This window comes from Anastrepha ludens, chromosome 6, assembly GCF_028408465.1.
Source record: "Anastrepha ludens isolate Willacy chromosome 6, idAnaLude1.1, whole genome shotgun sequence".
In the NCBI taxonomy this organism is placed as follows: Eukaryota; Metazoa; Arthropoda; class Insecta; order Diptera; family Tephritidae; genus Anastrepha; species Anastrepha ludens.
Genome location: NC_071502.1, coordinates 68008889 through 68024756, shown reverse-complemented (window position 1 = coordinate 68024756; position 15868 = coordinate 68008889). Strand labels below are relative to the sequence as shown.

The window sequence follows — 15868 nt, the reverse complement described above, 5'->3', positions numbered from 1 at the left end:
ATTTTTAAAGAATTAGCTTTTATTGCAACAGAAAATTATTTTTTAATATTAATATATGATTTTCAAGCTTTTCTATATTAATATGGTTAATACTCGTATCTAGTGTACACGGGGCGTATGAGTAACTCACTTTTATTAGGGAAGCCAATTTTTGGGATTTTATTGATTCCGAGATTTTCGGGATCTTTTTTTGTAATTCTGGGTTCCGGAGACTGTCCCGAAATAAGACGTTTTTAATTTCTTGAAACTTTAATGTTAAAAATGTGTAAGACGTATGTAACGGAAATTACAAAATAATAATAAATTCAACTTAAGTTAAATACATTTACATTAAAATTTATAACTACGGAGTAAGTGTGGAATAATCGGATGCCTCTAGATATCGGCTCGTGATATGCATAATTAGGTTTATTTAAAATGACCGTAAAAATTCTAACCTACCTCACAATTTTGATGAAGGTTTAGCAAATCGTAATTTCCATTTAGAAAATTGTATATAAACTTTACTGAAAAGTAACTCTTTCTATCAGATAAGTTCTGTAAGCCTAATAGTTTATGCCTACCCAAATAATTGGGATAACCATTTGGCCAATACAGTTTCGATAAAGCAAAGTTAGTAAAAATTCTTTGCACTCTTTCTATTTTATTTTTATAAGTTTCGTAGTAAAGTATCAGAACATTGAAGGTAACGAGAAAGTAGATGTACCGGCAAGGGAGGGATCTGCCATGAACAACATTTTTGCAGAATCGATACTCGTACTACTGAGTGAAATCAAGAATACAATTTCCTCAAAATACCTCCGAATCGCGGATTGTAGATGGAGAGACCAGACGAAATGCAAAATTAGCAGGTCGTTATGGCCTACCTACAACCTCAAGCTATCGTCAACATTGCTAAACATGAAACCACGGGACGCCTGTAGACTAACGGCAGTCATAACTATTTTTTGGTCTGTGGGAGAACAAGCTACCAAAATGGGCATCCCTCAAAACACATGGTCATAGTTGTAAACAACCGGAGAAAAAAGAAACAATCTTCCATTCCCTATGTGAATACCCTGCCCTATGGAATGACAGAATGTTAAACTTGGCCAAACCGAACAACTGTATGGCTTAGACGTCAACAGCCTAATAAGGTTCCTAGTCCGTACGGAATGGATATAGTCTTGCTGTTAATAACTGTTAAACAAGTTGGTAACGAGGATGTGCCAACAAAATGGTGCAAAAGATCTAGTTGGACTCTTCAAATAACCAACCAATGGTTCCAAATTAGGCAAGAATAATCTCCAGTGCTTTAAAGTCATTGGATCAGGGACCCAACGAATAAACCCAATTATTGAAAATACTTTAGACACAATATGATCTACATGCCCCAGAAAATGTTGCATATTGAGATGTAATTTATTCACTGCACACTGCGTGTAAAAATTTTCAAGGCCAATTTGAAGATTACTGCATTCAGTCATATTACGGATTTTCAAAAACAACTTCACATCATTCTCAAACTCTAAAAATTTCGCATTAATAAATTGATAAACAATAGTGGACCCCAGTGTGCCCCCTGAGTTATAGCAGACCACGCGTTTACTATTACGGACGATTCTACTGCACACATTTTTACAAAAAGCTTCCTATCAGCTAAAAAAGCCCTCCTATCTACTGAAAAATTTTGAAATACTGAATTTTCTTTTTATTTAGCATAAAAGTTGTTTAAAAGAAAAATGGTTATTTTTGCGTCACCTTGTATAATAGTTGCACTTTTAAAATGCTTGAATATTCGCATTGATTTTTTGATAATTTTCTTCGATGGCCCGATTTTTTTTTATAAAGGGATTTTATTTTTTATATATCCAACGAAAGCGTCTAAGGGCCAAGTAAAGAAGTGGCACAGTGGGAAGATTGGCAATTTGATCGGTAGTTGGCAAAATCGGTCCTTTGACAATTGACATTCGCGTCTAAGTTTAAGTTTAAAATATCAAAAAAATGAAGGATAAAAAAGAACGTAAGTGGTTGTTGTAGAAAAAATAGATATTTCAAGGGTTTTCTCCTCTTCCGAACTGCCTATTAACAAACCGCCAAAGTAACGTAATTGAATTGAGAAAATGTACATGACAAACCAACAAAAAATTATCAAAAATTCACAGGATATTTTATCCACATCGAAGCTCAACGGGGCATAAAACTGCATGCTTCAAATATGTCTACAAAGTTTCATAAAATTTTTAGAATACTTCATGTTTTGTACAAGGATTTAAACTCTAAGTTATATAGTTTTTGGCGTGGTATGGACTACATTTTTATAAAAAAATTAAAGAATAGTAAAACTTATTCACTATGGCGCACTGCTATTATTGCGAACACAGATGTACATATCGTAAGACTTGCTAAATATGCTATGTGTCTCAGTAATTTTTGGGGCTACTTTTTCGCACTCTTAAAACACAATGCTTTTTCAAATATAAGCTCAGCTGGTTTATAAAAAACCAGTCCTGCAAGCGCTTAAAGCTCACAAAAATAAATAAATAATTAGCCCGTACACTTCGGTTATGTGTTTGGCTGAGCTCCTGCTCCTATTTGTGGCGGTTTTCTTGATCTTTTTCCACAAATTAAAGGACCTACTGTTTTAAGTCGATTCTGAACGACAAATGGTTTTTATGAGGAAATACACTAGGAGGTTTGCCATTACCTGCCGAATGGGGCTCGCTATTAGAAAAATCTTTTTCTATCATCCATTCTAACAATTCATTTCGGCTACGGCGGTCGCTTCAACTATTGTTGCAAATAAAGGTTTTATTTGCTCAAAAAAGCGCGATTTTTGTCATGAAAATTTTACTTACAGCTCCTGATGTGAATAAATTTGATTCGACAGTCCAGGCATTTCCGAAATTAAACAAAGGCCGAGATGCTGAATGATCCGAATTGGCATCCGTACCCTGTACAAAAATACATAAGTATGCGCACACATCTATGTGGATACATGACCCATATTGGAAATATTGAAAATTTATGAATACCTGAGGAATAAGAAACCTCATTCCCATGAACATTATTCATGTTATTAGCAATCGGAGTGGGTTCTGATTATTTTCGATAATATATCCCAACTAGATTCAATGTATTATAATAATTGTAATATATTTATTCGCCATAAACGTAGACTAGTTAATAACATTTGGAAAATTTGACAAATTTTCTGGAGCAGTATGGGAAAAATGGTCTGTAGGTTTTACATATATGTTATAAGTATGTATAATAGTCATTGGGGGTCCTGCAGTCTTAAAAAAAATTAATAAATTCGAATGAATCAGCTCAACACATATGAACACATGAATTTGGAATGTTATATCCTTTGGAGGGCTTCGAATCCTTTTCTCTGTTTACATAATATTGTACTTTTTTTCACTTACCTTGTATAGTTTATCCTTTTGATACCATACATCCTCCTCCTCTTCCTGTGGACTAAAAGTCTGATCCAAATTCAGATCATCTCTAGAACGTGAAAGAATTTTGCGGCGAGACACCATGATGCTGCAAAAGAAATGAAGGAAATAAGAGATTATAAATTAAAAAATATTGAAGCAATTTAAAAATAACCTCAATTTCCAAGAGAGAACCCATGAATATAATTTAAGTAAAATTACTGGTGTGCCAAATTTCTTGTATGTACATTTTTTACAATAATAAAAATAATACTTTATGTAAGGTAATGAACAACAAAGGCGCAATTCTTAATGATGCGGCAGTTTTTAAGTATTTTGCAGATGCAAATTTAGAATGAGAATAACATTTTTGGATGGATTAATAAATTAAGAAATGACCAAAGAAAGACGATCACCAGCAGGGCAACATGAAAAAAGAAAAAAAGTTATATTAATATAGGCATTTCGTAAAAGTTGGCATTTGCGTGGTATGTTTTGTTTTGTTTTTGCTGCACACACCAGGAACGACATTAAAAAAGGATTTGCACAAAGACTAAATTAATGAATACCTGTCCTGCTTTGTTTGTTTGTCATTTTTCAATGCACGGTTTTATTTTGTTTTGGGTACACATGAGTACACATTTGCTTGTCCAGTATTCAAAAGTAATAAATATTTATATTTATTTGTTGAAGAGTGTGTGGTGTTGAGTATTTGCCTCTTTGAGTTAGCAGCACAGTGTAAGAGGTGAAAGACCTTTTTAGTCCATGCACCAGGAAGTGCAACATGGTGACACTGTCCAGCTGCATTTTTGTGGAAATCATCAAAGTCAATGCCGCCAGTTATGATGATTGACTGTCGACTAGAGTGTGCCGCAGAAGTCTCAATGACAGTTTGAGTTTGTTTTGCAAAAGGGTTTGTTCTTTGTGTTTTGTGCTTGTTTTAAGTGTTTGGAGGTTCTTTTGTTTTATTATACCTACGGCAGCATAAGTCAGTCGTTGACGTTGGCAAATGAAGATCAAAACCTATGGTCACGCATATATGTAAATATACGTGGGAGCGTGTGTGAACTGTTTGCGTTTGTGCGGTCGATTGAGTGGGTGTTAAGAGAACAGTAGGATGTATAATTGATGTGACCATTTGATCTTCTTATAGTAATAAAGCCAACGGTTTCTCTGCTCCTTAAAGGTATTCGAATAAGAGATAAAGCCTTGGTGTATGCATCGAGATGATGAAGCGGGACAATCTAAATAAAGTGGGTTCTATTTTGTGAGGCACTCAGAATGTCTATTTTGGTCCAAGTCTGTTTTTAAGAATATATCAGCAAAAAAACTTCTGCTCAGAGTGAAATCTTTTGTATAAGAGTTGGTTTACCACCAAACAAATACCACAAATGAAAAATTAGAAACATTCTTGAATGAATGTTATTAATATTTACTTAATTGGCTTCATAAAAAAGAGCTTCGAAGTCTTCAAGGAACGCTAATTTTAATATATGTCTTTATGTATCGTTAGCAAGCAGCTGGCTTCAATGTTATTCAATCTGTACTCCTCGCATTCAGTAAACTCTGAATAGATTTCAAACAATTTTTTTTCTTTGACGCACTTTTAGACTGAAGTTCATTTCATTCGTCTTTGAATTTAATATCGTTATTAAATATATATTGTACATTTCTTCAGTTAGATACTTATTTATCTGAAATTTTTAAAGAAACTATTTGTTTTATATATTGAAGGCATAGTTCTTTTTAGAATACACTGCTATCTTTAAGTTTTAAGATAATGGTTTTTGAGGCCCTAAAGTCTTTTTAAGAAAATCATTATTTAAATAGCGGTCGCCACTCGGCAAATAATCGCAAAACTCCGAGTGTATTTCTGTCATGAAAAAGATTCTCATAAAAAACTATCTGCGGTTCGGAGTGGACTTAAATCTGTAGGTTCCTCCATTTGTGGAACGACATCAAGACGCACGACACAAATAGGAAGAGCTCGGCCAAACACCCAAAAAGGGTGCAAGCGCCAATATTACAATATATGTATATATAGTTTTTTTACCAGGTGACAAACAATTGGCCCATTTTGAAAAGTGAGGTTTACAGTGAGATGCTTAAAGTTAGAAAATTTTAACTAATGTAACATTTTAACTCATATTCTGCACGTCGAAGAAAAAAATAACGATTTAGCCAAATCATCTCAAACTTTAATTTGTTATTCAGCACACCAGTAGCATAACTAGCCAGCATCTCCAAAAACTTTTAATTGCATAATTAAAAGTTTTTTTACATACAAAACTGATGGAAAGTAATCTGATCTTGATATACAATGTTCAATGACGCTTTTTTCAACCAGCAACATTGACTTTCATAATTTCTTTGTTTCTATCTTTGTTCATTTTTTTTCTTATTTTCCAGGTAAATGAATGAGTGAAAATTTCACCCATCACCCAAGTATGATTTTCAGGTATTATAAAATGTGTATAAATATATGTTAGTTTGAGCCAATTTGTGTAGCACGATTTTTTTCGACATCGGATACTACATGAAATTCTGACAAAAAAGTCTGCAAGAGCATAGCTCTAAAGTTAATTTCGCACCAACTCATTCATTCATTTAAAAAAAATCTGTAAATTCGTAAATTTAAGGCCTATCACTATTAACTACTAATTTCACCAAGAGAAAATGACTAGATAAATAAATAAGATAAAGGAATTTTAATTAACTACCAAACTGATAGCTAAGGGCTATGAATGTGTTTAAAATATGGTAATAAATATAAATGAGTTAGATGAGGAGAGTGAAATTCAAACTTAATAGGTCAATAGTACCTAAGGGGCCACTGTAATGGTGAACATTATTTTATTACCAAAATACGTACTATGAACTAGAAAAGCGAGCAAGATTTTTTATATGCTGTTAAAAGTGGCTGCTATTATCACTGCATCGAGGAGGGAAAACATGCATACTTATCGGGGTCTGACAATATTTTACTTCCAGTTTCTAATCTACTGAGACCTATCAACTGATTACGTTTTGCTACCATCCTCTACCTGCTTGCCTCAATTCAAGTGCTTAGTTCCAATTTCATTACGGTTTAAAGCAAAATCACTCCTAGGGAACGATAATGCTCTCGAAGTACGTCCATAGCTTTTAATAATACAAAAAGAGAATCCAATTACAGTTATCTTCTATGTCGCAATGGCCTATGACATGACTTTCAGCTATCTTGAAAGGTTTAGGAGGACGAGAAATAATATGGCAAGCCAAATAGATTGCATATCCAGGCTAGTAGTACCCAACTAAGTTGTCGCACAACTGGAGTCCGTGAAATAATAGCTGCTTATTGGTGGTAGAGGATGGCTGCATACTCATAAGCTTATTTATTCTAACTGGATTTAACAGACAAAAAGAAATACTTAGTCTTAATTTTAATGTTTATACAAAATAGATTTTCTGTTACAGATATCAATTTTCAGCTATTTGAAAGTTATCTAAATATTCTTCGTAAAATCCAGAATTCCAGTGTTGAACTAAATACAAATCTGAGCTGAGTTCTCATTTTTTCCTTGAGCTGCCAGGTCATTCACTGATTCATTTAATACAACAAAAGCGAGCAAGCATTCAATGAAAAAAAGCAGTAAAAATACCTATTCGGTGTGAAACACCTGTGAATGCGGTGAAAGTTGGCCGACAGCCATAAGCGCTATACAATTTTTTAACCAAAATACGAGTATATCGTACCTATAAACCACCCACCTGCGTAAAGCAAGTGCAAGTATGTAGAATTCGTATAAAGAATAATTGTAAAAGACATACAGAAAAGCGTACAGACGATATACAGATGTTAAAAAATTCTTTTTATTACCCAGTACATGGCAGGTACTTTGTAATGAACCACAACACGCCCATTCTGGTGACAAAAAGTAACAAGGCACGGCAAAGCGCAGCGAAACGGCCAACAGCAGAAGGCAATAAATCACGAGACACGCACAAGACGACTGACGACTGATGACCGAGTGTTATGACGAATTCTGTATACCAAAATGTGTGTATGGATGTGTGTATGGCGGTATTCTAAACAATTAATAGGAGAAGCAAAAGACTTAAGAGACGAACCCGTGCACGTAGGTAAAACTTATACGCGAGTCGAAAAGTAATGAAAAATAATTTAAAAAAAATCTACGCGATGATAACAACAGCAAAAATAGCAGGAAGAGATATTTACGTGAAAAGTCGTAAGAAAAAGAACGTATTTGTATGTAAAATCGAAATGGCACAGACGGCGCAGATGGCACTTGCTACTTTCTCATGCTTTGTACGCTAACTGCGTTCACAGGAAATTACAAAAAAAATTACACACATATGCGCACAAACAAACACTGTAGATACGTTTAGTTGTAAAATTATGCACTTGCAATATTTTCTTCAAAGTAATATTTTCACATTAAGAATTCTTAGTGGCGACGACAATAGCGGTCAGAGCAATTTCTTCGGGGAAAAGGTAAGTTTTCGATGAATTTTTGTTTGTTTTTTTTTTCTTTTAATTAATTTCCGATGCGTTACAGCGCTTATTGCGTATCGTTTAGTGCGTTACTTCTTTTCCAACTGACAGTCAATGAGTTGTGTGTGGCTTTTGTTCCATAAATACATTAAAAATTGAGCGACGTTTTGGCCGTTTGCCGAAAAGGTGCGCGCCTAAAAAGCAGAAGGCGGCAAAGTGGAAGAAGAAGAGGATGGAGAAAAAAAGCGGGGTGTCTCACCGCCTAAATGAGTGCTGACGACCAACCTTCAATCAATTTGTCGTACGGAATGCAAAAAACGCTCATATATACGAACGCATATATGAAGCGATACACTATAAGTAAACACACTTTATAAGTACGTGAGTACTCGTCCAATACATTTGCAGACTGCAATGCCCACCCGCGCGTTTTTCTTTGTAAGAAACGCCTCTGTGATGCACTCGCAATAGTGAGCGCAGTGAAAGATAGCACAGCACACCATGGCGACAGCGCAAAAGTACTCGTACACAAGAGAAAAGATGAATTGAGTGAACTTCAAAAGAATTATTTCCAATTGTGAGAAAACAGGTGAGTAGCACTGTGGCGGTCATCGTCGGCGTCGCTTCAATTTGAGCCGCGAAACACCTGTGTTGCAAAGTTTCAAATTTCCGAAGAATATTCATATGCTTAGTACAAACATGCAGTGAGTGTCACAGAAAATCGTACGCCCAGTTTTTTTATATTCTTTAGCTGTAATGTTAAGTTATTACGAATTCATATCCTAACAAAAACAATACAAATAGAAACAACAAAATTAAAAAAAAATATTGATAAAAATTTCAGAAATATCAGACCTTTCAATTTGTTTTTAGACTATGTAAATGGAAAAACTGTTAATTTTTTTTTAATTTTTTTATTAATTTACCATGCTAATATGGTTCATTGATATGTACATATATTTATATAAAATGCCAAATCCAAAAAAAAAATTGGCTTTATACAATTTTTGTGAGTATGTAGTTTTTACAACAACGAATTAACAACTTTAGCAATGTAGGAGTTATATGGCATATCGCTAAGCTTCTTCCCTATGATCTTCATATAAAGTATTATGGTAATTGTGTTTTTATTGAGAAAATACATAAGGCTTTCACCTCAAAATTTTATAACTTCTATATTGACAATATTGACCACTTTGGAATTGCATTCACATATACAAAATAAAATTAAATGATTTATAAAATTATATACCTGTCAAAATTAAAAAAAAAAAACCATCGAAAGAGCTTGCAATTTCCGCAGTATTTTAAGAAGTTTCACACTTTCCTTTTTATGTATTCTAGTACTTCCTTATTATGTAAACTATACTGTACAATAATTAAACAAATTGAACTTAAATAATACATTAAACAAAACATGAGTATTGTTAACTTTGTCTGTAGATCGCTGTACGATTTTCAGTAGCACTCACTGTACATACCAACCTATATTTTAGTGACTGTGACTGCCTACTAACACATCGTTATATTCACTCTGCGCTTTACGGTTGTTGATGGTGTTGCTATTGTTTTTGTTTTTACTACCATGAGTACTGTTTGCTGGCGCAGATTTTGTTGTTTGTGTCAAGAGACAACAGCAAAGTAAAGACATGAATTGCATAATAAATAGCTTTTTTTGAATTCAAGCAGGCGCGCCTTAAAATTGGCGAAATTAGCTGATGTTAAAAAATAAAAATTTCATATCTAACACCACCTGGGACATTTAAAAATTTAATCGGCACTTGGATGAATATTTTAAAATATTAATTGATTTTTCTGTATCAAATTGATACAATTTATAGTTTTAAGTAAATGCAGCTTGAAAAATATTTTCTTACACAGCTTGGTAAAAATATTTATTTATTAACTTAATCTGTCTAATCCACAAGATTAGGTGGCTAGATAAATGTTTGGAAAGACGAATTATATGATACTTAAGTAGTCGGCGGCCGCCGTAGCTGAATGGGTTGATGCCTGATTACCATTCGGAATTCACAGAGAGAACGTTGGTTCGAATCTCGGTAAAACCAAAATTAATAAAAACATTTTTCTAATAGCGGTCGCCCCTCGGCAGGCAATGGCAAACCTACGAGTGTATTTCTGAAATGAAAAAGCTCCTCATAAAAATATCTGCCCTTCGGAGTCGGCTTGAAACTATAGGTCCCTCCATTTGTGGAACAACATCAAGGCGCACACCACAAATAGGAGAAGGAGCTCGGCCAAACACCCAAAAAGGGTGTACGCGCCAATTATATATAGATATATATAGTTGAATGTATACTTGATAAATTATTGACGATCTAAGTTTTATTAAGACTATGAATTTTTTTGAAGCTGAACAGTTTTGAAATTTTAGCCTTTCTTGACCTGACGCCAAAAAAAAATTATTTATTTATTGAGTAAAATGATAGTTATTAATAAAAGTATTTCTTATGAAAAGACTTCCGTATAAAAGACTTCCGAACATGTGCTTTATAGGGAATGAAATTCTCAATATCTTAAAAAACTTGTTAGAAATCAGCGCGACTTTTGAACGATTTCTAGCTTAGACTTTACTATACCAAAATTTAATGGGCAATAATCTTCATATCCGGAAGTTTTCTAGAGATTCTGATTAAAATGTTGAAAATGTATGATTTTCAACTTTTTCATTTTTATGAATTTTATAGAAAGTTTAGAGCTTTGAACTATATATTTATAGAAACACTACGAAAAAAAGTTCAGCTTGAAAGATTTTTTATGTTTTATTTACCTTTTATTTTATATTCTGTCTATTTATATATAGTTATCATTCATAGAAGAACAAATGTTTGAATTTATTTGAAATAGACATTTATTTAAGTATGAAAGATATACGTATTTCCTTTGAAATAAACAAATCAAAATTTTTAGGTAGCCCTTAGATAAGCTGGATCGGTGTTTTTCTTTTCTGTATCAGATCCAACTCAGATTCCAATTCAGGTAAGGACTTACATAATTCTTTGAAAGTAGTATCAAGTGGAAGGCTTGCAATTGACGCAGGTAATAGTAATTGATCTTATAGATAGATATAGATATTCATAAATTATCTTAATCAAAAGATACATAAACTGCACAGACTAGATGCTGCAAGAGAACCGCTGTTCATATCTCTTGGTCAATCCATCACTTCCATTTACCATTATATTTCCAATCCACTCCATAGAGCAGACAGGTAATTCGGTTTGCGAACTCGCGTTGATAAGCACCGACATAAGAGAGTAGATGTGAATCATATAGTAAGGAGGAATAAGTGTTTGTATTCGCTATCTAGGAAGCCCCTACACTTAAACCGAATATATTTGGCGCGTCTCGCTTAGCAAGTTGCATGAATTCACTCAAAGATGGCTTATGAAGCATTCTGCTGAAAAATTAATGTAATGAGTTTGAATTTAAATGTTATTGATTGTGAGTGAATTTATATGCAGAAATCAGTGCCGTCCAAACAAACATGCAAACAATGTTGAAACAAATATAATTGAAAGAAAATAAAGTCGGTTTTTATGAATCTTGAAACTACTTTTGTATTTTTGGTACAGTGAAATCGCTTATCAATTATAATTGTATCAATAATAATTTTATTAAGTATATGAAAAAAAACATTGCTAAAGTATTCAATCATTTTTAATATAAATACATATGCACATACTTATATTTATGATTCCATATGTGAATACGGAAACATTATTTTCGTTGCGTTATATGGGTTAATAGGAATAGAATAACGTTTTCGTGTTATACGATATCATGGTTGGTGAGCTCTATAATTTAAAAAGTTCCATGAAATTAAGGAAATTAAAATGCATATTAGTTAAGCTTACATTTGTATGTGTATGTACTTAGATTTTCCACAAAACTTTATACTTTATTATTTGTTCAGAGCAAAGCACAAAACATGTCACCAGTTCTATCGCAGTTTTTTAAGGAAAGCATTTTGAATAAAGTAAATCAAAACATCAACATCACTAAAGATAAACTGGTTTGAAGTACATCAACAATTCAGTAAATAATAAACAAAATTTCACTGCCTTGGGATCATAAATAAAATAAAATGAGTTTCAAAATTAGTGCCAGTAGTAAAATAAGAAGAAATTAAAGAAAAGAATCCCAAAAGAGGGCGTACTTCAGTCTTTCAATAACAACTTGAAGAAATTTCATTTGGTCGAGCAATTTCAAATAATAAAAACAATACGATTGGGAGTGACACAGGAAGCTAAAACAGTAAAAAGAAAAAAATACGAAACCCCAGAAGTGGATTTTAAGTGTTTTGGGTGTGTGATGACTTTATTTTAGGCAATTCTCAATACAAAATGAAGCTTTATGGAGAGTGTATAACCACGTAGCGTACTTCTGTTTTAAACTTGAGCTGCCGTAAAATATAGCGCAGCCTAAAAAGTTTGATAAAGCTCGATGAGAAAGTTAAAACAAATTTTTATGTTTTACATATCTTTTTTTTAAGTATAATTTTTTAATGAGTTGTTAGCGTTGTTATTTCGATAGTGTAGAATTGCGGAGTTTTCTGAGCGACAAAATAGTTGTAATATATGTATTTTTACAGGCGCTTTTCGGGTTTAACTTTACTCCGTTAAAATAGTTTCTCAGCAACAGAAAAAGGTGTTGGTACTAAGGTGCCAGGTTACGGTTAAGATATGTGCCTGTTGGAATGCTTCCTATAACAATTCGCTCAGTTTCCGCAAGGCCATCAAAATTGTAAGAGGTATGGCCGTGCTATAGTGAAGCGTGGTGCTATTTCTGCAGCTCAATTCAGGATGTTTCAAATCAATATCCTGCTTTAATTTCGTTAATTTTTTGTTGGGACGGTAGCAGCTTACCAAACTTATAACGCCAAACACCAATTTCTTGGTATCAATCATTGCTTTCCCATCTTGTAATTTATTCGTTCATCAAATTTTTTTTAATATTTTTATCTTTATACCAGTATTAATTTGTTCCAATAATGACCCGATTTTATTCCCCTTCATTCATTTATATATGCATTAATTCATTATACAGTTTTTTTTTCAGAACTACTGGCTAAATATTTGGTTTTTCATAGGAATTTCGGAAATTAGTTTGTCTAGAACAAAGGAGTTAAGTGAGAAATTAAATGTTTAAAAATATCTCGTACTGGCTTGACAGCGCAATTTTGCAATCGAATAGTTTTAATTTCAAATTACCAACTGAAATACTTAAAGTTTTCATAGTTTCATTAAATACCTTTTAATCTCTTTACAATAAACTGACACCGTTATTTTTATGAAATGAAGAAATTTTACATAAAATATGCCAACCAATATTTGCATTTCAATTAAGAGCAGGAAAGCACTTTTAGTAACCAAATATGCAATATTTACAAAAGCAAACGAATTCAAAAACCGAAGAATAAAAGTGAAGGCACCACTTCAAAAGAGTTCCTTGAATTCATTTATTCTGACATGCCATGGACAAATGCATCACTTCTTGATGCACACGTCTGCATATATACATGTGTATATGTATATGTACATAAAAGTATGCAGCAGTGCTGAGTGATTTAGCTTATTTATGTAGCCCACTTTGAGGCTCAAGAACAATAAAAACCCAAGAGCCCTCATAAAGAGGTGACTTCAAGTGCCAAAAGCCACAAATTGTTGGATGGATGGCAAAAAATTAAGTTATCAAAAGCATTTATTTGCTTGCACTTCTGCATACATTTGGTAGGAGCTACACAGTGAACAGACAAAGAACACTTCGAAGGTAGACTACAGTAAAATTTGTGTATTTATGACTCAAAGCAGTTGCCATTTTAGTTATGCATTTGCTGTTGCTGATATTTTTTGTTATTTTTACATAGTTACTTTTTTTCATAGGTAGTAAAGTTTGTCATCTTGAAAAAGCGGCAATTTTTATGATTAAATGCATTCGAATTACTTTTTTGTTGTGGTTTTTCCGTGAATCTTCATATGCAAGTGTTAAACTTCTTCTTCCTCACTAATCTATAAAAATGGCCTAAAGGTTTATTTAATTTTGAATTTTTTTTCTCATGAAGAGAAAACTGTCCATGTTGTTTTTTTAGTTTTAACTTGTTAAGGCTGTATCACCACAAAATTTGTGACTCTTCATTTTAGTATATTGCAAGGCTGCTTCATGTACACTCACTCCTTTGTTGATAATTAATGAAATGCCATTTGTCTGTACAAATTTATCAAATTTTATTACAATACACTTTAACACGAAGGAAGCTAAACCAGCCGCTGCAAAGTGGCGTTAAAGTTTAAAGTTTGAAGAAGATGCAACGTAAATTGTGCGTTGAAAGATTAATTACTAAAAGTTCTTTATTAAAACCCTGGAATTTATGAGAGTAAATAATAATAGGTCTATTTATAAGTTCGTGCGGTTTTACAACAGATGGCGTAACTTGATTATTATTCCATCGATCCACATTTCCAAACATTCATTGGAGAGCTACTGTCGTAAGGCACAAACGTCAGTATAAGTTTTTTATTTGAAGCGTAAACAACAATATTTTTACCGCACTTGAAAATGTCGAATTTCGTGCCAAATAATGTGTTTTTGCGGGGAATTCTTCTTCATTATTTTAATATGAAGAAAAAAGCAGCCGAAAGTCATCGTATCTTGGTGGAAGTTTATGGTGAGCATGCTCTATCTGAGCGAACGTGCCAGAAGTGGTTTGCACGCTTTAAAAGTGGTGATTTTGGCTTGGAAGACGAAGAACGCGAGGGTGCGCCGCCAAAGTTCATGGATACCGAATTGGAGGAATTGCTCGATCAAGATCCGGCTCAAACGCAAGAAGAGGTTGCAAAAACTTTGGGAGTTGATCAATCAACCATTTCCAAACGTTTAAAAGCCATGGGAATGATCCGAAAGGTAGGCCATTGGGTGCCGTATGAATTGAAGCCAAGAGACGTTGAACGCCGTTTTATAGCATGCGAACAACTGCTTCAACGGCACAAAAGAAAGGGTTTTTTGCATCGAATTGTGACTGGCGATGAAAAGTGGGTCCATTACGACAATCCAAAACGTCGGGCAACGTATGGATACCCTGGCCATGCTTCAACATCGACGTCGGCGCAGAATATTCATGGCCTGAAGGTTATGCTGTGTATCTGGTGGGACCAACTGGGTGTTGTGTATTATGAGCTACTGAAACCGAATGAAACGATTACGGGGGATGTCTACCGACGACAATTGATGCGTTTGAGCCGAGCACTGCGAGAAAAACGGCCGCAATACGCCGATAGACACGACAAAGTTATTTTGCAACATGACAATGCTCGGCCACATGTTGCACAAGTGGTCAAAACATACCTAGAAACGCTCAAATGGGATGTCCTACCCCACCCGCCGTATAGTCCAGACCTTGCGCCATCCGATTACTATCTCTTCCGATCGATGCAACATGGCCTGGCTGACCAGCACTTCCGTAATTACGATGATGTCAAAAAATGGATCGATTCGTGGATTGCGGCAAAACCGACCGAATTTTTCACAAAGGGAATCCGTGAATTGCCAGAAAGATTGGAAAAAGTAGTAGTAAGCGATGGACAATATTTTGAATATTAAATTTGTAACCATTTTACGTCAATAAAGTTTCAAATTTCGAAAAAAAACCGCACGAACTTATTCATAGTCCTATTATATGTGAGAGATGAGGAAGAAAATCGCCGAAGGAAGAATTGTATATTTTTTTGTATATAATGAGTACATAAAATTTACCTTGTGCAACAAAACAAAAACACACAAGCCATGCTTTGGCTAAAGCCATGCTTTGTAAAGCTAAAGCATGGTAGATGCAAGATTTTAAAAATGTATATCTGAATTTTTTTGGAAGGTGTACAAATTTATAAGTTCCTTATATTTGAGATATAATACAATACTATTTGAAATAAAATAAAAA

The 15868-nt window shown here is 33.8% G+C and overlaps 1 protein-coding gene across 6 annotated transcripts in view; it reads right to left on the bottom strand.

The window, feature by feature from the left end:
* Nucleotides 1-15868, bottom strand: part of LOC128865776 (uncharacterized) — a 176229-nt gene that overhangs the window by 101672 nt on the left and 58689 nt on the right. For all 6 annotated transcript variants that reach the window (XM_054106116.1, XM_054106117.1, XM_054106115.1 and 3 more), the window contains exon 3: nucleotides 3408-3528. In XM_054106116.1, coding sequence (XP_053962091.1) covers nucleotides 3408-3524 — 117 coding nt within the window. In that variant the 5' untranslated portion in view covers nucleotides 3525-3528. The remainder of the gene's footprint in view (nucleotides 1-3407; nucleotides 3529-15868) is intronic.